Source organism: Vipera ursinii (genome assembly GCF_947247035.1).
Source record: "Vipera ursinii genome assembly, chromosome: 9".
NCBI classification, from domain to species: Eukaryota; Metazoa; Chordata; class Lepidosauria; order Squamata; family Viperidae; genus Vipera; species Vipera ursinii.
This window is the reverse complement of record NC_139523.1, coordinates 18,637,791-18,663,119: the sequence shown is the minus strand read 5'-3', so window position 1 is coordinate 18,663,119 and position 25,329 is coordinate 18,637,791. Positions and strand designations below refer to the sequence as shown.

At 40.8% G+C, this 25,329-nt stretch overlaps 2 protein-coding genes across 4 annotated transcripts in view; both read right to left on the bottom strand.

Moving 5' to 3' along the window:
* Window positions 1-14,257, bottom strand: part of LOC310644808 (hemicentin-1-like) — a 38,013-nt gene extending 23,756 nt beyond the window's left edge. Inside the window, exons 1-11 of the mRNA XM_083370116.1 lie at window positions 14,142-14,257; window positions 13,471-13,661; window positions 11,386-11,443; window positions 10,134-10,547; window positions 9,088-9,378; window positions 8,517-8,789; window positions 6,795-7,064; window positions 5,316-5,729; window positions 3,011-3,301; window positions 1,225-1,500; window positions 407-674 (exon numbers count right to left, since the gene is read on the bottom strand). Coding sequence (XP_083226242.1) covers window positions 407-674; window positions 1,225-1,500; window positions 3,011-3,301; window positions 5,316-5,729; window positions 6,795-7,064; window positions 8,517-8,789; window positions 9,088-9,378; window positions 10,134-10,547; window positions 11,386-11,443; window positions 13,471-13,473 — 2,558 coding nt within the window. The 5' untranslated portion in view covers window positions 13,474-13,661; window positions 14,142-14,257. The remainder of the gene's footprint in view (window positions 1-406; window positions 675-1,224; window positions 1,501-3,010; window positions 3,302-5,315; window positions 5,730-6,794; window positions 7,065-8,516; window positions 8,790-9,087; window positions 9,379-10,133; window positions 10,548-11,385; window positions 11,444-13,470; window positions 13,662-14,141) is intronic.
* A 3,080-nt stretch (window positions 14,258-17,337) lies between these two features.
* The window catches only part of LOC310644482 (neural cell adhesion molecule 2-like), a 47,500-nt gene continuing 39,508 nt past the window's right edge, over window positions 17,338-25,329 (bottom strand). For 2 of the 3 annotated variants that reach the window (XM_083369538.1, XM_083369537.1), the window contains 4 exons: window positions 23,702-23,892; window positions 22,187-22,280; window positions 19,967-20,132; window positions 17,338-19,093 (listed from right to left, as the gene is read on the bottom strand). In XM_083369538.1, coding sequence (XP_083225664.1) covers window positions 19,033-19,093; window positions 19,967-20,132; window positions 22,187-22,280; window positions 23,702-23,892 — 512 coding nt within the window. In that variant the 3' untranslated portion in view covers window positions 17,338-19,032. Of the gene's footprint in view, window positions 19,094-19,958; window positions 20,133-22,186; window positions 22,281-23,701; window positions 23,893-25,329 lie in introns of all 3 variants that reach the window. The other variant, XM_083369539.1, reaches the window with a different exon arrangement.

Below are 25,329 nucleotides of genomic sequence, written 5' to 3'. Positions count from 1 at the left end.
CTGACCACGCCCACCCAGTAGGCCATACGCACTCTAGCCACGCCCACCCAGTAGGCCACGCCCACCCTGGCCATGCCCGCCTGGCCCCCTGAGGGCAACCGCAATGCTGATGCGGCCCTCAATGAAATTGAGTTTGACACCCCTGGTATAGGGTTTCCTGCCTGAGCAGGGGGTTGGACTAGATGACCTCCAAGGTCCCTTCCAACTTTATTATTATTATTATTATTATTATTATTATTATTATTATTATTATTATTATTATTATTATTATTATTGTGCAATATCATTGCAAATGTTCATTTTTTCCAGAAGAAAAATATAAAAGGTATGTTTTAAAGAGAGATGGAATGGATTAATGACTGAAGATGTCTCAAGCATAGCAACTAGATGTATGAGCAAAGATTACTCACAAAGTACACGCAGCGTCATAGCTGGGGAGCGTGAGCTGCCCACGCTGTTTTCAGCTTCACAGTGATAGATGCCTGAATGGTTAGGATTTGTTTTTAAGATGGTCAGGACATGGGCTGTAAAATCCAGCAGTTCTTCATTTTTATACCATTTGAAAGTCAGATCCGTGGGCTTTGCTATTTCCACTTCACATTTCAGATAAACAGAGGCAAATTCATGGATCCGCCCTTCTGGCCTTTGCAGAATTTTAACCTCCTTGGGAGCAACTAGATAGAAGACAGAATAAAGAAAAAGATTCACGTGGAGGGGACCTGCCCCTTCCATAATTTCATCTAGGACCGAGCACAGGAAAATGATGCCACCTTATAACCCGTGTTAATTCTACTGCAGAAAAGTCCGATGGTACAAAATAGGAATTCAAATTGTTATAATACAGTAAAATTACATCGGTGAACCTTAAAAGAGTCTCTGGAAAATCCATGAGAATGAGGGGGATGTGTGTCATCCCTCCTGTTTCATAGGAGGCCATTTCCATAGGAAGGAATCCCCACAGATCAGTGTTTCTCAACCTTGGCCACTTGAAGATTATGGACTTCAGTTCCCAGAATTCAAGTTCACACCTCTTTAAGCCTGAAAACTCTGCTATAAAGAACACCAACTTTCAGGCCACCTCCCATCCCACTTCCTGACTCTAAGTACGCATTGTGGTTTAGCTCTCCTCCCCACAAAACCCCATGTCTTCTGGGGACCATTATTATATTTCCTTCTTTTGGTGAGTCAAGATTTCAAACCTGTAAATGAATTCGTATTACTCACAGAAGACCTCCAGTGTGACTACTGGAGATGAAGTGCAGCCAATCCTGTTGCATACTTCACATTCATAAGAAGTGTTGTAAGGTCCAGGTGTTGCAGGGAAGGTCAATAAATTTGGCCCACTATATTTATATTCAATCATAGAGGGATCTGACTTAAACCAGTTGTACCAATTATCATTGGGCTTACTACTGCCAAAAGAGCAGTTCATCATGATGGTATCTCCTTCCTTAATGGGCAGATCATTTAAAATAGCAAGCTGGACCTCCTTGGGAGCATCTGGAAAATCAAATCAATATGTCTCTTGGTGAAGGAAATAGACAGGAGTAAATATTATAAGGAAAGTGTATGTATAGGGCCATATGCATTGCCTGGCGAAAGTAAACTAGCTGGAAAAAAAACCCTGATTAAAGCCACATATTTAAAATATGTGGATCTTAACTCTGAGAGTTTCCCAGCATACTTGTTGAAGATCAGCTATTTCACAGTTGTTCAGATTGAGAAACTCTGATCTAATTCCTCCCTTTAATCCATATTCCCTTCTTCACCGTAGCTCCTATGACCTACATCTACCAAAAGAATGGCCCAGTGCAAAGCACAAATCTGAGCAATCAGACTCTTTTCTCTGGAAAAGAGAATTATGTTGAAATTATGGAAAAAGATAACTATGTTGAAATCATGCGTTTAAACTATCTCACTTTCCATGCTATTTCCCCTTTTTGAAGGAACTAAATTGCAACAGAACATCCAGAATAGCACACATGTGGACTCTTTTATACATGCACAGAGATGTCAGTATCACTGAGGTTCACAAGATATATTCCCAGAACTTCATAGCTTTCACTTTCATGTAAACTCATTGAAGTCCTAGTAGAGAGTAGTGCCTAGCTGATCTTAGCAGATCTTGAAAAATTAAGCTATGTCAGGCCCGTTTAGAAGTTTGATTTGAGATCATATTGAAATATCAGGATTGTGCACTAGACTGAGAACCATCACCACCCCACCCCACCCCAAAACCCTCTATGCTAGATGGAGTAACAAACTATTTTCATAGTGCTGCCTAGAAAATGGCTTGAATATATCCATTAAGTCAACTGGAGCCAACTCAACTTAAAAGAGACCTTACTACTTTCCTAAGTTCATTAAAACCATAGAATTTTACTCATATTGAGCAGAGCTTTCTCAGTCCCCCAGATCAGTCAGTTAGATAAAGGTAAAGGTTCCCCCGCACATGCGTGCTAGTCGTTTCCAACTCTAGGGGCTGGTGCTCATCTCCGTTTCAAAGTCGAAGAGCCAGCGTTTGTCCGAGGACGTCTCCGTGGTCATGTGGCCGACATGACTAGATGCCAAAGGCGCACAGAACGCTGTTACCTTCCCACCGGAGTGGTCCCTATTTTTCTACTTGCATTTTTACGTGCTTTCGAACTGCTAGGTTGACAGAAGCTGGGACGAGTAACAGGCACTCACTCTGTTACGCGGCACTCGGGATTCGACCCGCCAAACTGCCGACCTTCTGATCGACAAGCTCAGCGTCCTAACCCACTGAGCCACCACATCCCTATCAGTCAGTTACATAGTTCAAAACTATGGCCTTCATAGTTACATTGATTGTCTCCTCTTCACACTGTAAAGCATGTGACTGCATTCATTTCAGAACTAACTATGCTATGTTTGGAAGCCTTCTACTCATTCTGAGTAGAGTGAGTGGATTCCTAAGCTTCTAGTCTCAAAACCTGTCCTGATAGCACTATATTCAAAAGGGCAGTTTCCTTCTCCACTGTACACTTACACGTCACATCCAACTTCACAGAGCTTTGAGATAACACTTGTGCTCCTGACTTGAACAAACAGCTCAGCATTTTCCCATTGTCCTCCCATGTTGGTTCAAAACTCAACACAGTCTGAATCACTCCATTTCCAAGTGTTGTTTGAGGTGGGAAGTGTTCTTCTTCTAAACCAGTCAAAGTCAAGTTTACTATTTTACGAGGGCAATGATAAGGTACTGAACATATCACTCGGGTCATTTTCTTCTCCTGGATGTTCACAGGAGTAGTTTCTAGGATGGGCTCCGGAGGTGACTCTGAAAAGGAGAAAGTAAAATCAATAGCACTCTTAGACTGAGCACAAACTATGCTGAAATCTGAATCTGAAGAAGAAAAGACACAGAGGGAGGTTATAAGACTCATCTCCAAACAATGAAACTATTATTGCCAAGGAGAAAGTTGTGAGTTATATTATCTCCAGTATTCCAGATTAGAAAAAAACCTCTTAAGCTATTCAATAATTGTGTTGTTCTTGTTGTTAGCTGTGAAGTCGTGTCCGACCCATCGTGACCCCATGGACAATGTTCCTCCAGGCCTTCCTGTCCTCTACGATCTTCTGGAGTCCATTTAAGCTCACACCTACTGCTTCAGTGACTCCATCCAGCCACCTCATTCTCTGTCGTCCCCTTCTTCTATTGCCCTCAATCTTTCACAGCATTAGGCTCTTCTCCAGGGAGTCCTTCCTTCTCATAAGGTGGCCAAAGTATTTGAGTTTCAACTTCAGGATCTGGCCTTCTAAAGAACAGTCAAGGTTGATCTCCTCTAGGACTGACCAGTTTGATCGCCTTGCAGTCCAAGGGACTCACAGGAGTCTTCTCCAGCACCATAGTTCAAAGGCCTCAATTCTTTGGCGCTCAGCCTTTCTTATGGTCCAACTTTCACAGCCATACATTGCAACTGGGAAAACCATGGCCTTGACTATACACACTTTTGTTGGCAGGGTGATGTCTCTGCTTTTTAGTGTGCTGTCTAGATTTGCCATGGCTTTCCTCCCCAGGAGCAAGCGTTTTTTAATTTCTTGGCTACAGTCCCCGTCTGCAGTGATCAATAATGGTACCTATCACTAAACAGCATGATGGATGTTCCTTTTCTGTATCTATTCAAACAGAGCACTGTTTCTCAATCCTGGCAACTTTAAGACTGGTGGACTTCAACTCCCCAAATTCCCCAGCCAATCACACTGAAACAGGGGCTGTTGGAGAAGTTCTGTGGAGCAGAAGATTGGATTCTGTGATGTAAACCATGAATTTGTAGGGTTGAAAGGGACCACAGAGATCATCTGGTCTACTCCTTCAAAATAGACAGGGAACTCAATAAAACCATTCATGAGAGGTGGCTGTGCAGCCTCTTCCTAAAAACGAACAGCCCCTTCAGTTATGGGGTTTGTTCAATATCCTTAACCCAGGCCTCTTAAAGAACTGGTAATTCTATTTATATGTTTCATTTATGTAGCTTAGCTAACCATTTGTGTTAGCTGGTGATACAGTACAATAATGGCTGAAATGCCATGACTTTGTTCTGATAATGAAAGCTCTTTTAATTGTTGGTTATAATATTGTCCCTGGGGTTGTATGTGGCTTGCATAGTGTCATTGATTTGCTTTCTTTTTATTGTACTGTTTTTAAACCAATGTATGGGTGTTGGGATATATGTCACACAGAGTTGTCGATGACTGGAGCAGCCTATAAGCCCAGTGAAATCAATAAAAATAGATTGTTCAAACCCAGAAAAATGAATTAATTCAACCATCTGTTTACACATGTTATAAAACCCAGCTGATTATTTTATTCGCTACATGGTTAGTGAATTCATTCTTTTCCTGTGTTTGCCCATTAGAATGACTCACAAACGGACAAAATGACCATATACTAAGTTCTAAAATAACTACTTTAAGCATGTTTTTCCATGCTACAGTATGAGCTTTGTCAATGACCAAGCTGTTGATGTGAATGCACCTACAGTTCTGTGATAAATTGAAATCTATTTCTGTTCTCCTTCCTGTGACCTGAAGCTCTGAAAATGATCCAAAGTGTAGACAAAAGAGAAGGGAGATTTATTTTTTTTAAAAAAGTCAACGAGAGATAGAAAGCCTGATGGGAACCAAGATGTATAAAAGCTTAGTGAGGACACACCACCTAGCCTTAATCTTGCATTAATTTGTATACTAGAAGCTACAAATTAGAAACTAGAAGATGCTTCTTGTGGAAGAAACACACAGACATAGAAAACAAGGCTTTCTATCAGGAGATATTCATACTGAACATTTCTTACCGGTAACGTTCAGTGTAGCAGTAAGGAACCGCTTGAATTGCCATGGGTATTTGTCAGCTGAAACTGTCACCTTTACTTCATACGTGCCGCTGTCAAGTGTTCGCACTGAAGTGATCAGCAAGCTGCAATCTCTGTTTGTTAAATTTCCAACAAACCATGTCCGGCTCGATAAAGCATGATCAGATACAGTTGTGATGGTTCCAGAGGTTTGAGAACTGTTGTACAACAGGATAGTTTTCTCATCGCTCCAGAAATTGTTTCCAAAAGGCTTAAAATTCCACACTATGGCTGTGGCATTGACTGTTCCAGAACTGAGCGTTTGATTGATGTGGCAGGGAATCACCACGCAGGATTTTTCCCAGGCAACCAGAGAATTGGGAACGATGCTTATCGGATTTTCATCACAGTGGAAACCTGAAATAGGGAAAGCGCTATGATTTACAAATATTTATGTGCTCCATGTAAATGATGTACAATAGGAACAGGCAACTTTTGAAAACATGAACTGTCCTAATTTTATTTTTTTAAAAAAAACAACCTGAGATTTTAGCAAAATTCATGAGATGTGAAATATCTTATGGGGAATATCTGCGTAGTTGCTAGGAATCAGAAACAACTTCATAGCATAATTAATGTATCCCAACTCTAAAGATAAATATTTCTCAAACCGGATACAATTTAATGTTGTTACATGCTTATTGCTTCTGACAGGGCCAATGTTAGTATTGTCTCATGGTACTACAATGAAACTTCTCTTTGCATGGCTTTCACTGCCCTTAAAAATCACAAACTGAAAAAGGTTTTTCAAATCACGACACGTATACATTTGAATATGCAAGCATTTTATTTGTGATAAACATTATTTCCATTTACCAGCTGCCAATTTTTAATCAACAAGTTGTGATTACTGTGTCAACGCTGCTAACATCGGATGTTCTTGCTTTGACAACATATGGAGATGCAGCCATTTTCCTTTACTTGTATATTACTCTTAGAGTTAGAATTAGATGATACTGGGTGGGGGGAGGAAGAATGTGTATGGGAATTAGTTAGACATAACAATATCATAGTAGTGTGTGATTCAAGGTTGTTTGAAATAAGAGATGATAAGAAATGGTGGGTTGGAGAACTGGAGGGAAAGTCTGCATTTCAAACTAATTGGAGAATGTGATTTATGACTGTTAATTAGAAGAGGGAATTGTGCTTTGATACTATGTGTTCAAGGGAGAGGAATTTAGATTTTGGCTTCGACCATGTACATGCCGATGCTATACTACTTGAATAAAGATTCTTTAAGGCAAACAATGCCTCGAAGTTCTTTGAAGAGTTTCATCTGTTGGAACCATGACATACTGTGTTACAGGCCAAGAAAGGGAAAGTTTACCTCCAGTTCCTAAAGCTATCCAAACATCCATCACTAGTAACAGGAACAGGTATTATAATAAATCCATTGCCATACTATCTCATGCTTTTACTCACAGATAACGTGAAGTGTGATTGCTGGAGAAAGTGTCTTGCCCACATTGTTACTGGCTTCACACCAGTAGCTGCCAGATTGTGCTGGATCTATGTTTATAAGGTTCAAGTATGCATGGGGAGAATCCAGTAAAATCATTGCCCCATCTTTATACCACGTATAAGTGAGATTTGTGGGATTTGCTTCACCCACTTCACAATGCAACACAACATTCATGCCTTCATCAATCTGACCTCCTGGATTTTTCAGAATATTGACTTTCCTGGGAGCAACTGCAACAAGATAAAAAAAAAGGCATAAGATTAGCATCACCAATTGCAAAACTATTTGCCTTCGTGTTGTAACCAATGACAGTTTGGACCTGGCTCATACTGGCTTGTAGAACCAACTGTCAAATTTTCTGAATTTTTGCAAGCCAGAAAGAGAACAGAGCTGAGCCATGACACCTAGTACAGTGATCAGCTATGTAGTGGCTGGCAACATGGTACAATGGTAGCAATGGAGCTGACAGAACTGGTTGTTAAAGATTGATCAGCATATCACTGGCTGTAACTGATAGTTTCTGTAGATAAGATGGTTCCATGTGGGGCTGTGCAAATCCTCTGTAGGTAGCAATAAGACTGTGAAGCTTTAAGAAGACTAAGACTGTGGTTGAAATACCTGACAAATAAGAGCCAGTTTAGTATAGCAGATGGGGACTGTAGCCAAGAAATTAAAAGACGCTTGCTCCTTGGGAGGAAAGCCATGGCAAATCTAGACAGCACACTAAAAAGCAGAGACATCACCCTGTCAACAAAAGTGCGTATAGTCAAGGCTACGGTCTTCCCAGCTGCAATGTATGGCAGTGAAAGTTGGACCATAAGAAAGGCTGAGCGCCAAAGAATTGAAGCCTTTGAACTATGGTGCTGGAGAAGACTCCTGCGAGTTCCTTGGATTGCAAGGCGATCAAACCGGTCAGTCCTAGAGGAGATCAACCCTGACTGCTCATTAGAAGGCCAGATCCTGAAGCTAAAACTCAAATACTTTGGCCACCTAATGAGAAGGAAGGACTCACTGGAGAAGAGCCGAATGCTGGGAAAGATTGAGGGCAATAGAAGAAGGGGACGACAGAGAATGAGGTGGCTGGATGGAGTCACTGAAGCAGTAGGCGTGAGCTTAAACGGACTCCAGAAGATGGTAGAGGACAGGAAGGCCTGGAGGAACATTGTCCATAGGGTCACGATGGGTCGGACACGACTTCGCAACTAACAACAACAACAACAAGTATAGCAATTAAGGCATTGGACTAGAAACCAGAAGAATGTGAGTTCTGTATTTAGTAGAAAGCCAGCTGGGTGACTTGGGCCAGTTACTCTCTCTTAGCCCTAGGATGAAGGTAACGGCAAGACACTTCTGACATTTTGTCAAGAAAAGTGCAAGGGTTACCATGAGTCAACAATGACTCAAAAGCACGCATACACAGAGAGAGAGTACAGGAGTGAGGTGAATCCCTCCAGGGCGGACAACAGACTTTTATTGTTTAATTCATGCTATGTTGTGATTTTCTGCTATCTAAGTAAATTGAGGAAAATCCCATTGCGCTCGGGCGCCTCTTAACCCACATTGATTGAGAGATACCTACAATCTCCCTCTTATAAGCTCTTCATCTTCTGAGCATTCTATATATTTAGCAGTAACTGATGTTTCAGGGCTTTCCACTAATTAACTAATTGACAAATACTCACAGAAGATATCCACAGTGAGCAGCGGAGATGAAGTGCAGCCATAAATATTGCACGCTTCGCATTTGTAAGATGTCACTGGTCCAAAACTTGCAGGGAAGGTCAATAAGTTTAAACCGCTGTATTTATAATTAGCTACATGGGGATCAGTCTTCCACCAGTTGAACCAGATAATACTAGGGATATTACCACCCACAGAGCAGTTCAAAGTGACAATATCTCCTTCTTTTATGGGCAGATCATTCACAACAAAAACCTGGACATCATTGGGACAATCTGAAAAAAAAATCACCAACAGATCAGAGTGAGAGATTTTGTACAGAAAATAAAACAGTGATCATATTTCAGATCATAGTGCATATTTCCAAAAATATACACTGTATATTTTCTGTAACTTTTTAATGTCCCTGAAAGGAGACCATGTCAAATGATATCTCAGCTGTTATAAAAAAAAATAACTTCATGGCCATATTCATAACCTCATCTCGAGCTTGGTGAGATGAGATGTGAATTGTGTACTCTTGTCAGAAAAACCCACCCAACGTTGCTCATTTCTTCCCAACCTCACACTCACTTTTCATCTCTAGCTCCAGAGAGATGGATGATTTCTGTGACATGTCCTTGTTGCTCAAATGGCAGGTTACTGCTTTCTTCTTAAGTCTCGCAGGTGGTTGAATGGCGACCACCTTCTGCAGTACTCCATCATTCATCATCATATTTTCTGCAGTCAATGAATACTTCTCTAGACCTCTGAAATTCATTGTTATTGGATCTTCTGGGCAATGGGAAGGCACAGAACAAACCACTTGTAGTGCCCACCTTTCCTGGCATTTCAAGATTTCCAATCTGGGACTTGGAAACAAATCTGTATCCAGAAAATAACAGGGATAAAAATAGGAAGAAAAACTCTGGAATAGTGGTATATAGGAAAAATGCCAAATGGCCTGTTTATTAGAATAGAATAGAATAGAATAGAATAGAATAGAATAGAATAGAATAGAATAGAATAGAATAGAATAGAATAGAATAGAATAGAATAGAATAGAGTAGAGTAGAGTAGAGTAGAGTAGAGTAGAGTAGAGTAGAGTAGAGTAGAGTAGAACAGAACAGAACAGAACAGAACAGAACAGAACAGAACAGAATAGAATAGAATAGAATAGAATAGAACAGGAAGCGACCTCGCGGGTCTTCTAGTCCAGCCCCCTGCTCAAGCAGGAGGTCCTATATCATCTCAGTCAGATGTGACAGAATAATATAATCAGGTTGAAAGTCTTGGAAAGACTCAAAGCCAGAGCAACAAGGCATTTTAGGATTTTCTTAACTTCATTGACTTCAAGTGCTCCTAGACAAAAAGAAATCTCTTGAACATCAACAACTTGACTCTCCATAAGTCACATCCTTCTGTCAGTCTGCAGCTAGATGTAGACCAATGCATTTCTCTTTCTATGAGTATATGCCCTTTCTCTGCTTGGAAATAGCAACTCAACATCATTTCTGAATGGAAAACCCTACAATGGGAACCTTGCAAATAAGACTTCAAGATGATGATTATATCCAAATTGAGGAGCAATATCTATATAAGTCAGAGAAGAAATGAAAAGCATTCTGCAAAGTTCTTACCAGAAACCTCCAGTGTAGCTGAAGTATAAAGTATCTGTGGATTAGCTTGATTTTCCATAGATGCAGTCACTTTTATCCCATATGTGCCATGGTCTTTTTTCTGGAGCTGAGTAATCATCAAGCTGCAATTTCCCTTTGTTAAATCCCCAGCAAACCTCACTCGCCCCTGAAAATCAAGACTTGGTAGGTTTGCATGCTCATTTGGGATTCTGGAATTATTGTATAAGACGCTACCAACATAGTCAAATAAGGTCATATTCAAAATAGGCTGAAAAAACCAAACCACAGATGTGGCAACAATTTTCTTAGAATTTAATCTTTCATCAATCTGACATGGAATTAAGACACAGGATCCTGTCCAGGCCACCAAGGAATTGGGACTTATCCTCAGCGGGTGTTCATAACACCCAAAGGCTACAATGGAGAAAGACAGGAGAGATCACAGTCAGCTTTTTGGTAATGATGCAGAAACCAATACATACTATGTACATCCTCAAAGGCCTCAGTTAAATCCAAGTGTTCAAAAAAACCCTTAAAGATCAGTCATGGTGTCTTCAGGAAGTTCAAAGTGAGGAGCATTCCAGAATGCAAGCACTATTGTAGATGATAAGGAAGGTTACCGTGACAGAAATAAGGCAGGATCTATTACCAAAACAATAGATAGCACCAGTGCTTTTTTTGTAAAAGAAAAAGGTGCCGGAGCTCACACATGTCATACAACCTGCCTTGCCTACCCTACAGTTCCATCCAAAAAAGGTGCCAGAACTCCGTTCTAAGCGTTCTATGAGAAAAAAGCTCTGGATAGCACCCTAATACACATGAAGATGAAGGGGTAGCAGGAGAAGGCAGAATCAGACTTGCAAGATTCTGTTATTATAGCCAGTATTAATAAATGTACTTTCAGCCTTCATATCGAACGGATGTTTGGTCTACATAAAGGGGCTGATACATTATCACCATCTATAAATAATGGGATCAATGGGTCCTGGCAAAGACAGGAGCTACTGTCCCAGTCTGTAATAGCAAGGTGATTTTCAAGTATCCCAGTTTCAAGATGTTCAGGATACTTCAGATTCTGAGCAAACATGAAAAAAAAAATCATCTACCCAGCTGGTTCCATGTCATTTACTCTAATCCTAACTCTAACCCTAACAACTTAAATTCTAGACCCTCTGTTTCACCATAGATCCAGCAGGCAACGAAGTGTGGTGCATTTTAATCCATATGAGGCAAATCAAACCTGTTTTCGTACCTTGAAAGAACAGTAGCCAAAGGAAACACCTCATTATCAGATCATGCAGTTCCCAATTCTATGAAAAGAAAAATAGATGGTTGGCATTTGCCTTCATCATTCACAATGAATACACTGATAGGCTGACTTTGTTCAACCCAGAGGTTTAGCTAAAAAGGAAAGCCAATTTAACAAAGTGTGGCCTGCTACAGCAGCAATTCTGTTGGAACCTTCACAAGAAAAGCCATTAAGCAAGCACATGTATCCCATAAGTCCGGAAAAGAAATTAAATTAGTACTGGTCTGTACAATGTATTAATAATATTTGCAAGGAATGCTGTAAACCGAGCAATTCACTAATGCAAATAGAAAGAATTATGCAGGCTTTCCGTAAAAGGTTAGTTGAGGAAAAGCAACCCTGGGTTCCTTTAATATCATGTTATTCTTCACAGCTCTTAGAATTAGAACCATTTCCACACTAGTGGTTTATAATATGTGCATAGCAACACTTCACCCTTGCTGGGGTGATATACAACCTGCCTGCGTTGCTATTATCCTGGCCCAAAAATATCTCAATGTGACAGTGTCTCAAGAAAACACTATAAAGGAAACAAAAATGAACTTAACTACTTAGTTAGCCCCTACTTCATGATTTGCAATTGATCAAAGTTGAGTTCTGAAATTGTTCCAGCTTCCAAGCAAAGAAATCATATTACAGCTTAATGTGATTTATGAACTCAACCAATGCTTCATATTTCAATCATCCATGAGCTCAACTGGAATTCCTGATCTACAAAAATCAAGGAATCTTGCCATTTGTCCCTACTCCCATTTTTAGTGAAAGAAAAAATAAATTTTGCATGTATACTGCATTGGCAATCAGACACTCTGTTGATTATGGTCAGTAAGGTAAAGGTAAAGGTTCCCCCGCACATGCGTGCTAGTCGTTTCCAACTCTAGGGGCCGGTGCTCATCTCCATTTCAAAGCCGAAGAGCCAGCACTTGTCCAAGGACATCTCCATGGTCATGTGGCCGGCATGACTAGACACCAAAGGTGCACGGAACACTGTTACATTCCCACCGTAGTGGTCCCTATTTTTCTACTTGCATTTTTACGTGCTGTCGAACTGCAAGGTTGGCAGAAGCTGGGATAAGTAACAGGCGCTCACTCTGTTACATGGCACTCAGGATTCGACCCACCAAACTGCCGACCTTCTGATCGACAAGCTCAGCGTCCTAACCCACTGAGCCACCACGTCCCTACTATGACCAGTAGTCAGGGATAATGAGAGTTGGTATCCAATATATCAAGGTCTAAAGCAGTGATTCTCAACCTTGGCAACTTTAAGACATGTGGACTTCAACCACCAGAATTCTCCAGCATGGCAGGCTAGGGAATCTTGGGAATTGAAGTCCACATGTTTTAATGTTATTAAGGTTGAGGCACACTGATTTAGAGGTTTCCCATCTCCGCTGGACAAGGTAGAGAAGATTTAGAAAAGTTCAACTGCAACATAGCCTGAGAATTATTTGCTAGATCTGCTCTAAAACACTCTCAAATTATTTTCTAAAAATGAACTATTTTACAGTGTATGGCAGTATTGAATACCCTGATGTTATCTAATCCATCCCATCCAATAAAGTTAGCTAAAAGAAAACGTTGAGAACATACGTATCTACAACTCAAATTCACCTTTGCCCTCCCAGTCATATTATTGTTACAATTTAGTGGGACACTAAATTTTCTGGTTGCAAAGCACAATAAAATAAAGGTGGACTAACTCACCAGTAAAATAGAATTTCAGATGTTCTTTTCTGGAAATAAAGATTTAGCAAATAGGACAGGAAAGCAGAGGGAAGTTCTGTCGTATGTTTACATCTGCATGTTTTTCCCCAAATCAAATGTTTGTATATCTGGGGAACATTTAAGAGCGATAATGGAATAAGTCAAGGACGGTTATTGGCAACTAAATAGCTGATATTATATCTGACCATTATATCTTCAGATGGGAGGAAGAAGTTAGAAGTTTGATTTATGTGCTGTTGCACACATAATACTGGATTCTGCTTCTAAAATATGTGCAATAAGAAATCACCAAGATCTTACCATTCTCACTGTAGCCTGGCATTTCTCCCAGGCAAAAGCAGTGTTCTTGGACCCTGAACCAACCTTGCCTTTTCTGATTGGCTATTCTCTAGATAGGAAGGGCTTCTTTCAAGGTGGAGTTCTACGGACATTTAAGACTCCATATCACAGCTGCTCAGATCAGCATGAACATGACTGGGGTTCTAAAATTTCTAAAAGAACAAAGTCACATAGTATTAGAACATTGTACCTGGAGTGTCCACATAGTTACCAGAGTCCAGCTCAACTCTACTGATATGAGTCCAGGATATCAGGGAACTGTCTTGCTCCAATGAGACTGGCCTGCCCCACTTGTTTAAGCAGAAGTGTCTGCTGTGTTGGCACCAGCCAAGGAATTTCCAGCCCTTGGGAACATTTTGATGCTGGGGATGAGATCTTGTCCCATTTTTCAGGCCTTTGGAAAGAGCCTTAAAACTGCCTTTGCTGGTTGGTTTGGGGCCCTGATGGAGAAGCTGTAGGCTGGAGATGGTTGGTGCAGAGAAGGCACCACTACCAATCTACTCTAAAACCCTGTTTTGCCTCTTTAGGACAACTCCTGGTTTCTCTTAAAGTAACCAGCTCTGACACCATAATAGCACAAGGGGTGCACCTTGCAAATTTATGCTGCTTGCCTAAAATGCATCCTGTTCTACCTTGTGTCCATTCTTTATGACCATCTATAGTCAATCCATCTTCCACCCTAGAACATCCTGTTGCCTCTTCTCCATGGAACAGCGCTTGCAGCTGTTCTTCCAACCCAAACTTCTTTGGAGTCCTGACAAAACAAACAGTGGAGTGATCATTAACAAAAAAAAACAAAACACCTCAGAATCAAAGGGACACAGTTGACCTGAAATAGCCAGAAGCCCTCTTGAAAGGATTTACTGCTTCTGCTGTCAGGATGTACTGCATATATGTGACTTCCACATTTTACTCTGAGTTTATTGGGGGGCTTTCCTTGTTTCTTTTTTAAAAGATATAAAATTAAAAGCATTTCACTGGCTGTCTTGTCCCCCCCCCAAAAAAAATGGCCTTTGTAAATCTGAAGCATGAGTTTATTCTTTCCTGATTTGTACAATAGTCTGGCATTCCTACACACACATTTTCTAATTTCCAAGGAGCTCATAAATTCCATTGTCATAATTAGCAAAATGCCACCAGTGCCCAAGGGTTTGGGGTTTCCCCCACCCCATGTTCTGACATGGCTTAAAATGAACCTGATTATCTCCTTCTCATGAAAACCATTGAATGTTTTGGCAGCCATTTGGCCAGGCCTTGAGATCAGAAAAGGTTCTCAGATTAAGACTGCGCTTAAAAAATCAAATCAAATCAGGAATATCCCCGTGAAGTCCCTCCCTTCTTTTTCTTCCTTTCCCCCCCCCCATGTTTCATCATGTATTTCTTTTTCGTACAATAGATAACCACCCCCCCCAGTATTAGAAATGCCCCAGGTTGTCTAAAGGCAATTCCACCTTGTATTCTCAGCCACTCTCAGTTTAACAAAGAGAAGAGTGAGGGGTGACATGATAGCAGTGTTCCAATATCTCAGGGGCTGCCCCAAAGAAGAGGGAGTCACGCTGTTCTCCAGAGCACCTGAAGGCAGGACAAGAAGCAACGGATGGAAACTAGTCAAGGAGAGAAGCAACGTAGAACTAAGGAGAAACTTCCTGACAGTTAGAACAATTAACCAGTGGAACAACCTGCCTCCAGAAGCTGTGAATGCTCCAACACTGGAAGTTTTTAAGAACAGACTGGACAGCCATTTGCCTGAAATGGTATAGGGTTTCCTGCCTTAGCAGGGGGTTGGACTAGATGACCTCCAAGGTCCCTTCCATATTATTATTATTATTATTATTATTATTATTATTATTATTATTATTATTATTATTATTATTATTATTATTTCTCTCCCATCCAGTTCCCAACTGTTTCTTAAGCCAAATTCTGGACTTGTGGTTTGGATTGCAGCAGGTTTGCCAGGGTTTCAGGCTGGTGCTCAGAGTGAACTAGATCATTTCAATCCAGATGGATTGTTCTCATGCTTCTTGCCCTCTCAAGAGAGAGAGAGAGAGAGAGAGAGAGAGAGAGAGAGAGAGAGAGAGAGAGAGAGAGAGAGAGAGAGAGAGAGAGAGAGAGAGAGAGAGAGAGATATCCCTTCCTGCATCATCTCCTTTGACACTAGCCCAGGCCCTTTCTATTTTGGTTTTTTTCTCCTTATGGTACCTGCATAGTTCTGATGCTACAATAATCAAAGCGACAGAGAACAGCTTGTTCTCTTGTTCCTACATTCCTTTTAAATCCATGGAGATCTTTTGGCAAGGACAGCCCAGCTTCGCAGAAACAAAGGAGCAGTAGCCTTTCGTTGCAGTTTAAAAGAATAAAGGGAAAGGAGGGTTTTCTGAGGCAGGAGGTGGGAAAGCCAAGGGAGCAGCCTAGCGGAAAGAAAAAAAAGGGTCTTAAAAGGTTGAAAATCAGCTTCTAGAGGAGGTGGGGGGGGGAACCCAGGGGGAGGAAAGCTCATAGGTTGAACGGACCATCCTTAGATCAACTGCAAGTTTATAAGACAGGTTGAAAGGCTGTCCAGGCCAATAACCAGCTGCTAGAGAGGAGGGGGGTGGGCTGTGCCAGGCACTGCAGCCAATCAGAATTGGGGGCTTCTATTAGAACGGAGAAAGTGCTCGAGATCATCCATTCTGGAGGGCTGGAGATTTTTTTTATTTTATTTTTTATTTTAATCCCATTTATATCCCGCCCTTCTCCGAAGACTCAGGGCGGCTTACAATCTAAGAAGCACAAACCAAGCCTTCATTCTATGTATATGCCTGCTTATTATTAGGGCTTTTGCCCGCCCCCCCAAGCGGCATTATTACAAAGTCAGCTTATTGCCCCCAACAATCTGGGTCCTCATGAGTTGCGTTGGATGAGTTGCGTTGGAAAACAGCAGCTTCACATGAAAGTTGAAAAAAAATGCTACAGGGTGCATTTGCAATGGATTGTAGTGGGAGAATGACACCATGATATATTTGTGCACTCAGGAAGTGTGTGTGCTGGAAGTGCTGGTCATGGGCCAAGCATAAAAGTGAGTCTGTTAAAGCACAGCAGAGACTCAAGACTTATGGCTGCTGTTCTCACACTCTCAATGTTCTGCACTAGATGGCACTATCTGAATGCAAGTAGCACCCATGGAAAAAAACTGCTCCGTTCATAGATTGGCCTATCATGATTTATTTATCTAGGCCACGGTATTAGTGATGTTGTTCTTTTCAAGATTGGCGATTAAATCCTTACCCAACTGTACCTTGGAATTTATACTTCCTTGAAATGTTTCTTAAAAATAAAGTGTGTGTAATACAGAGTTTAATAGATATTGCTCATCTTCATAAGCAGTTTCCTTCTACCTCCACTTGCTTGCTTACCACTTAGCAGCTTGGTAGTCTCCATTCCCATAAGGTTTTCTTCAGCATATTGTCCTGGGACTCACAAGAAAAATTTTCTAACTTGCTGACTCATCCTGGATCTGAAAGGCCTTCCCAACCTACTGTAAACAGCATGCTGCTAACCCAGGAAGTCCTCAACTTACGACCACTAGTGAGCCCAAAATTTATGTTGCTAAATGAGAAATTTGTTAAGTGAGTGGGGAAGGGGTAAGTGAGATAATGAACCTTTGCCAGGATTATCTCAGTGCAAGGGTCTTATGGAATGTTCCTTGCTTTCTAAAAAAAAAAGTGTCCATTTTCAAAATGATGGTTATTGATCCATGTAATCTAACTGTGGGGTGCCAGAACCATTTGCCAAGAAATTTGCCTGCATTTAATGACTGACCAGATTAAGAGTTTGTCAAAAGGCAACCAATCAGCGAAGAGGATTTATTAAGAACACTTATCCAAGGTTCTCTAGAAATGTAGTATCACCATTGGCTAGTTGCAAAATACAGCATTTTTTTTAATTGATGCAAAGATATAGTATCAATAAATGGACAAATAAATTACAAGAATTGTAATTGGGTCATTATGGGCCACACCCTAAGAAGAAGCTCAGTGACGAACAGCACAGCATTGTTCTCCCTCATTATGAAGGTCACAATGGAGCAATGGAGGGTTATTATCGTCCCCATAAAGAAACATCCAATCTTGATAACATTCTTTCTCACACAGAAGACAGCATACAAAGAGTCTTCACCAGAAACCTTGTGTGTCTCATGCAATCCATAGAGGCTCAGACCATTTGAGAACAGTTGGTTGGGATAAACTTACAGGGAATGCTTTTGTGGGGAATCTATATACCAGCAAAACTCTCATGTCTGTCTGTAACCTTTGATTGGGTAAAATGGTGCAACATAAGGCAAAAATTTTTGGATTAATGTATCTCAAATGGGCTAATTTAAAGAACGCATCCAAAATCCAGGATCCATGTCTCTTGTGGGATTGAAATTTGGCAAAGTTGTGACCACTTCAATGTTGCTATGCCACCATGCCACCACATTGCCACAGTGACTGTCATTTTCAATGCTTTCTTGCAGCTTCCCACAAGAAACGTTAATGGGGAAGCCAGCAAGAAATAGAAAGTTGCTTCCACTTCCACTGCTGTCTTGCCTACCTGTGGTCATTCTGTTTCTCTGTTTAGGTAAGGAAATATCTCTGAAATGATGGCCCAATGGTCACAGCTTAGCTAGTATTTTCTACTACCAAATGCCCGAATCTCTTCTTGGTTTGATGTTATCTTAGCAAAATGTTTTAACTTTCGCTTATTTTGAGAGGCTCTTTGGTATCAGCCCCTAACCTGCTGCATGTCAAAGTGGATATATGTACATTCCCAGGTATTTCACTAAGCACCAACTCAACCCATAGTGATGTTTCATTGGAAATAACAACTATTTCATTTGCTCCATTATGATGATATGGATTATTTCAATGCCATTCAAAAATTCTGATTTGGTAAAAAAAAAAAGGCTGCATCAATAAAGGGTTAGCGCCATATGCACAAAAAAATATGACCACAAGCTTGGCTACACCAATAAATACATAGTGGGGTAACAAAGTATCACAACCCCTCTATATGTTAAAGGTAAACTTTTTTAAAAAAAATTGTAGTTGAAAAGCAAAAATGTTCTGATGTAATCTATTGACATAATGTTGTATTGATGTAATGACCTATTTTGGTCCTATCTGTAGAAGAAAGGATAACTCCAAATTGGGGGGGGTGCAGGATTTCAGCCCATCGTGGATGTTACCCAGTGGTGGGATTCAGCCAGTTCGCAACACTTTGGCAGAACTGGTAGCTCATTTTTTGTTGCCCAAGCCCAGAATGGACTTCTGGAAGCGGCATCCACACAGATTTAGCCAGTTGTTCACCTATTTGAATCCCACCACTGATGTTACCTGCCACTAATTTTAGAGCAACAGCTCCATCAAAGGTGATAATAAGAGTAGAAGAATAGTGGGAGGTATAATAAAGAGGAGAAACTCCTTTTTCCATGCCCAGTTTATCCAAACGTTGCTGCAGAAAGTCAACATTTCATCATCTGATCTCACTGCTATGGACCAGTCAGGCTTCTGACCCAGAGATGTTCACCACAGGGCTTTTTCCTGATTTTGAGACGATTTTCCTGTGGAAAGAAACAAAAAAAATGTCTTTGAACTTCCTTTTTTTCCAGTTTCTATCTAGGAGGTTATACAGTTGCAGTTCAGGGTTTGAATTATCTCTTTTTTCAACCTTTTCCTTGTTAATGAGATCAGCAGTGAGGTCTTAGTTTGCAATGAAATTTCATTGTAATGTATGCTGATTAGTGTACATCCAAAGTGACACTAAAGTTATTATTCTATTCTGTCCTTTATTGTTCTATTAATTGAAACTTCAAAGGCCCAACGAACATAATTGGCAAGTGAATCCATAACCAAAACTTGATTTCCCTTTTTTTAACCAGTCCTTCAGGATTTGATTACTGTTCAGGAAGGGTCACTTAACCCCTTGCCTCACCCCTGTTTTTTGAATCTAACCCACATCCCCCCAGAATTATTTCTCTACTGTCAACAAGGAAACGAACGCTATGAGTTTCTGAGCAAGGTATTTTTTTAAAAAAGGAAGAAGAAGCATTTGATTCTGTGAACTCTTCCTACAGGACATTTAATTATTCGCACAAATATTCCATGTGTGGTTGCTGAGGAATTCCTAAACACTGTGGCAATCAAGAAAACCTTGCAAGGCATGTATGATGTTAAATAAAAACGGCTTGCAACACCTGAGCTAACAAAAGAGAATGGTCACCCCAAAAGAACCATCAAACTCAACTGGGATGACAGAAAACCATCTATGTATGAACCAAACTAGTGGGATGGAATCAAATCAAACGAAGCTTCCATAACTGAGTTTCAGAAAAGTCACCTTAGAGGAGACGTAAACTAGGATTCCTGTCTTAGCACTTTTCTTTTAGGCTTTATGTCCTATAACACCCATCCTTGGCTCCTACATACCAACTTACTCATTGTTCTCAGCTCCTGCTGTAGACCTTTTGCAGAGAATATTCTTTTTGCAGAACATCAACAAGCCACACCGGCGCTTGTAGTAACACCAGACTTCTATGAGCAACAGGAGCACCAGAATTGCCAACACAATTGCCAAAATGCTGCCCCATCTCAAACCTCCATCTGGGGGCGAAAAATGAAGTATTTCTGCTTAAACCAATGGTGGGAAAGATGGTTGAAGCATCAAACATTTTCTTCCAAAACTAGCTAGACCAGACATGTCAAACACAAGGCCCGGGGGCCGGATCCGGCCCACGAAGTGGCTTCATGTGGCCCGCGAAGCCCTCCTGGAAACAGTGAGGGAATGGCCCCCACTGCCTTGGCCCTGGCCCAGAGACCCTCCTTTTTCCAGAGACCCATAGGCACCCTTGATGAGAACAATGTAGAGCTGGCCACGCCCACCCAGTAGGCCATACGCACTTTAGCCACGCCCACCCAGTAGGCCACACCCACCCTGGCCATACCCACCCGGCCCCTTGAAGGCAACCGCAATGCTGATGCGGCCCTCAATGAAATTGAGTTTGACACCCCTGAGCTAGACAGTAAAAGTACCACTAGCACTCTGTAACCCATAAACTCAAAACACTGGAAAAAAAAATTCATTGGCTAAATTATACTGAGTTGTATGCATTTTAAGGGGCAGACATAAAATAAAATGAGGCTTAATGAGGAAATAACAGTGTGTGTTTGCTAATTTTCTGAGTTTTTCTTCCTTTCCCCAAAATGAAACAAAGACCAGTTTACTTAACTGACTCAGAAAGTTTTCAACTTTCAATCTCTGCTGTGTAAATTTAAAGATTTACAGAGCCTGTTTAAAAAAAAGTTAGTGATTTTATTGAATATATAGTTTGGGTTATTCCCCCCACATGCACAATAGGTCACCCATAATTTTTTGGCTAATTCAGTGACAGTGAAATTAGAAGAAAGGGCATTTTGATTAATATTCTCCAGGATGTGACATAATTCCCCACCAGTAGCTCATCTAACAGTCATCCTCTATACTTCATACATAGACCAAGTGCTGGGGGGGGGGGGAGAGTTGGAAATGTAGGGGGGAAAACCATGTAAATTCAAATGACAGCAGCATCCATGCAAAAGCAGTAGGAAAAAATGGCAAACAGCCTGTTAAATGACTCCTATTTTTAAGTGGGTCTTGAAACGAGACATACTCTCAAACTGTCACTAAAGAGACATTTGTGATGAACCTTGCACCAAAAAAACCACACATCCTACTTAACTTGTCTTTCCTATTCCCAACAACATTCACAAAAATACAGGAAGAATCCCCTGGCAATCTGAACACACTGACTTGGAAAGCTACTTGGCAAAAGAAGAGTTAGATTCAAGAGATTTGGTGCAACATACCAGATGGAGTACTATATATATATTTATATTTATATATTTATATTTATTTGATTTATATACCGCCCTTCTCCCGAAGGACTCAGGGCGGTGTATAGTGTACACCGGTGTATATCAAAAATACAAGGTACAAAAGTTAAAAGAAAATTAAATAATTATGCCCAATGCAATAGATAATTAAAATCAATATTAAAACCCCAAACCCATCAGACCAGGCCGGCTTGTTGTTTGAGTATGGTTAAAAGAATAGATAAATTATGGATATAAAGCAGCCCTACAGTAAGAGGAATAAGATATACAAATAGTGTAGTATTTTTTTAATAATATATGAAATGCAAAAATATTGGGATAGTGTATGTGAATGAAAAGTTTGGATATTTAAAGGTAATTAACTTTGAGAAAATTATGGCTGATGAGAATGGTTTGGATACAGAGGGGAAATTAAGCTGAAATAAGAATCTTGAAAACAGGACATATAGTGACTTAATAAGATGATTTTTACAAATACAACTGAAACATAAGCCGATCAGAAGAGATGTTATATGCTGATATTATTGTTACTTGTACAAAGACAAGAAAAATGTTTATATCCAACTTCGTATGTATTGAAAGTATTAAGAATAGATTTGTTTAATGTTCACAAAAGGAGAATACCACTGGAAGAAGAGAAGATCAAGGAAATATACTGTATCATTAATTAATATATTGATTATAGAACTACAGAAATTATTATTGACTGTTTTTTAAAGATATGAACCCAAACAACACACTGTTTGCTAAGCACTAAAGACTGTTATTAAATGTTGACCATTCACCTTTTTCAAAAGGGACACTCTCCTTAGTTGTGCCTACTTCATTAGCTGCAGTTATGAGAAGTTCTGAAGTATCCTCCTGTGATGTTGGTATAACCTAATCCCAAAATAAATTTTAAAAATTAATCTCCCTTCTTAAAACCACCCAATCTGCTGTTAGAAAAAGTCTTCACCAAATTCAGAGAAGCCAAATTAGGATTTTGCATACAACAGGGATAGGGAACCTTCTGCCCACAAGTCAAACCTTTCCAAAACAAACTTCTTTAGGATTGCAGGCTGGAACTAAATCTGTCCTTTGCCACCTGTCATGTCAGATCTCACATCTGGTTCCACACCCTCCAAATATCTCAGTTTCTCAGCCCTTTAAGGTGTTGCCTACCAAGAGATAGAGGCAGAAGAAGCAAGTTCCCAGGAACCAAAGCTTCAAATGGTGCCATGTGTCTTGGAGTGAGGGTGAAATTGGTTCTCTAGCAATCACTGCTTTCTCATTTTAACCATCATCTCTTATAGGTGCTCTACTCTGTGTTCACTGATTCTTTAGAGAGACTTTCTGCTGAGTTTTCGTTTTACCCTTATAGAATACAACCTTCTCAGTAGACATTAATCGACTGGTGTTGCTTGTTTACTTAAGCCCGGGTGGTATGGAGCTACAGGTCATGTTGGTCAACCAAATGCTGAAAAAAAGGAGATTTGATCATTGGCATCTAGCCAACAGGATCAGACAGCCAACAGGCAGCTGCCGCTGGTGGCGGCAAGAGCTGATTATATATATGGAAAACTCTGCTAATTGAGAAAATTGGATTATAATTAACGAACAAGAGCATCAGGCTGGCAAGACCACGGGTTTTCCAAATCCAGTTAGAGCAACAAAAGAATAACCATTTTGGAATGCAAAATGGAAACAGAGAAGGCTACAGAATTAGATGTGCTGACCAAAGAAACAGAATGATAAAAGGAGGAAAAGGAAAGGAAAGGAAAGGAAAGGAAAGGAAAGGAAAGGAAAGGAAAGGAAAGGAAAGGAAAGGAAAGGAAAGGAAAGGAAAGGAAAGGAAAGGAGAGGAGAGGAGAGGAGAGGAGAGGAGAGGAGAGGGGAGGGGAAGGGAGGGGAGGGGGAGGGGGGAGGGGGAGGGGGAGGGGGAGGGGGAGGGGGAGGGGGAGGGGGAGGGGGAGGGGGAGGGGGAGGGGGAGAGGAAGGGAAGGGAAGAGAAGAGAAGAGGAGAAGAGGAGAGGAGAGGAGAGGAGAAGAGAAGAGAAGAGAAGAGAAGAGAAGAGAAGAGAAGAGAAGAGAAGAGAAGAGAAGAGAAGAGAAGAGAAGAGAAGAGAAGAGAAGAGAAGAGAATTTGGGAAGTGGTGGAATAAAGTGTCTTGAAAAAGTCGTCATGGGAAGAGGAAGAAACAACCTAATCATAAAAAGGAACATTAACCAATGTTTTCATTTCTTCCCCTATTCAAAGAATTTAGCAGGGTGAAATAAGGGAGAATCAAGCCTTGGCAAGTTCACCAAATGTCATGTCTCACCTCAAAGAGGAACAAATAACTGTTTTGGTCCTGCGCTATCCTCTTGATGGTATCCTCTTCAAAAATCTTCTCCTTCCAAGCAATGGAGACAGAGGGTGAGGGGTTGGCCAGGATGGTGAAGTTGACTTGGATGGGATTCCCATTCTGGGTGACCAAAGGTACCCTTGTAAGGAGTTCTATCATAGGAGCAACTGAATGGGGGGACAGAAATATACTTTGAAATATATCACAAATTTTATACTTGGGTTCACACATTGCCTTAGCCCACAAACTATGGTTTGCAAGCCACTTAGAGCATGGTTTCTAAAGTTTACACCAAGAAGTACTGCAAATCGGTTGGAGTACAAAGAGCGGAGTAGTCATAAACCAAAGATTTATCTTTATTATTTGAGGGGGGGTGTCTTTTTTTAACCTTGATAAATGATATAGTGGAGATTTTGACATTGAGCTCAAAAAATACACTTCTTCTTATCATGCAAATGACACAGTGTATTGTACTCTGCTCAGAATCTTTTCTGGGTGTTTTACTGAGCATCAACTGTATAATTTTGGTAATTATCTATAGATATCACCTTTTTTTAAAAATACCCATGTTTTCCATTTTTTAAAAGTAGGGGAAGTCGGAGGCAGGTGTAACTTTTCACCTCTGCGGTTTTCAGAATCTGCCTGCAATCTTCAGAGTATTGATGATGATAACTTTATTGTCACTTTGAATGTACACCAATCGGCATACATCAAAATGAAATTTCGTTGCATACAGCTCTCAAAGGGTCACCACCTCCGATATACACTCCTTGTTCGGGGCCCGCTCAAATTTCACATTGTCCATTTTAGTCTCTAAGGAGTGAACGATGGCACACAGGACAGATGGAAATGGGGCTCCATGTGGATTAGCCCTCAAATTCGCTTGTATTCCGACAACCTCGCCTTCTTTCCTTTTTCTGATGCCTTGCTTCTTTTCGCCCCTGGAGCACGCTGCTGCTGCTGCCACCAACTCCTCCAAAAGCCCTACTCCCTTTCTCTGGGCCTGCTGACAGCCTCATCCAGTTCCTTCACTCCATAAGCTCCGGGTCCTCTCCTCCTCTGCCTCCTCTGGAAACGGCCCTGATTTGCAATACAATCCATCACTGGGCCAGCAGTCAGATCTTGCTGCTGGTAGAACAAATTCAAACAGTGCCAACGACTTAACGGTCTCACCAACAGTTCCAAAACAACTAGAAACTCGCCATGCCAGCAAAGATTGTTGGTCGTATGTCGTATGTTACCTTAGTTCCACCATGTTGCTCAAACACATTAAAATCTTCCTGATCATGTGGCCTATAGCCCTTACTATCCCTCCCAAAACTATTTGCCTTCAAGAGCCAATGCAGCCGCAGCCATTACAGGTGCCGCCATCTTTAATTATACTGTCAAGAGTCTACTGCAGGGCTCTTCAAACTTGGCCCTTTGATGACTTGTGATCTCTTGGTTACCTTGAGCCAGTCAATCTCTTTCAACCCCAGAAAAAAAAAAAAACTTCTAAAAATCCTTGCCAAGAAGGCTGCAAGGATTAGTCCAGGCAGTCTCCACAAGTCAATACTGATTTGAAGACATAAAAAAAAAACACAAAAAAACCACACACACACACA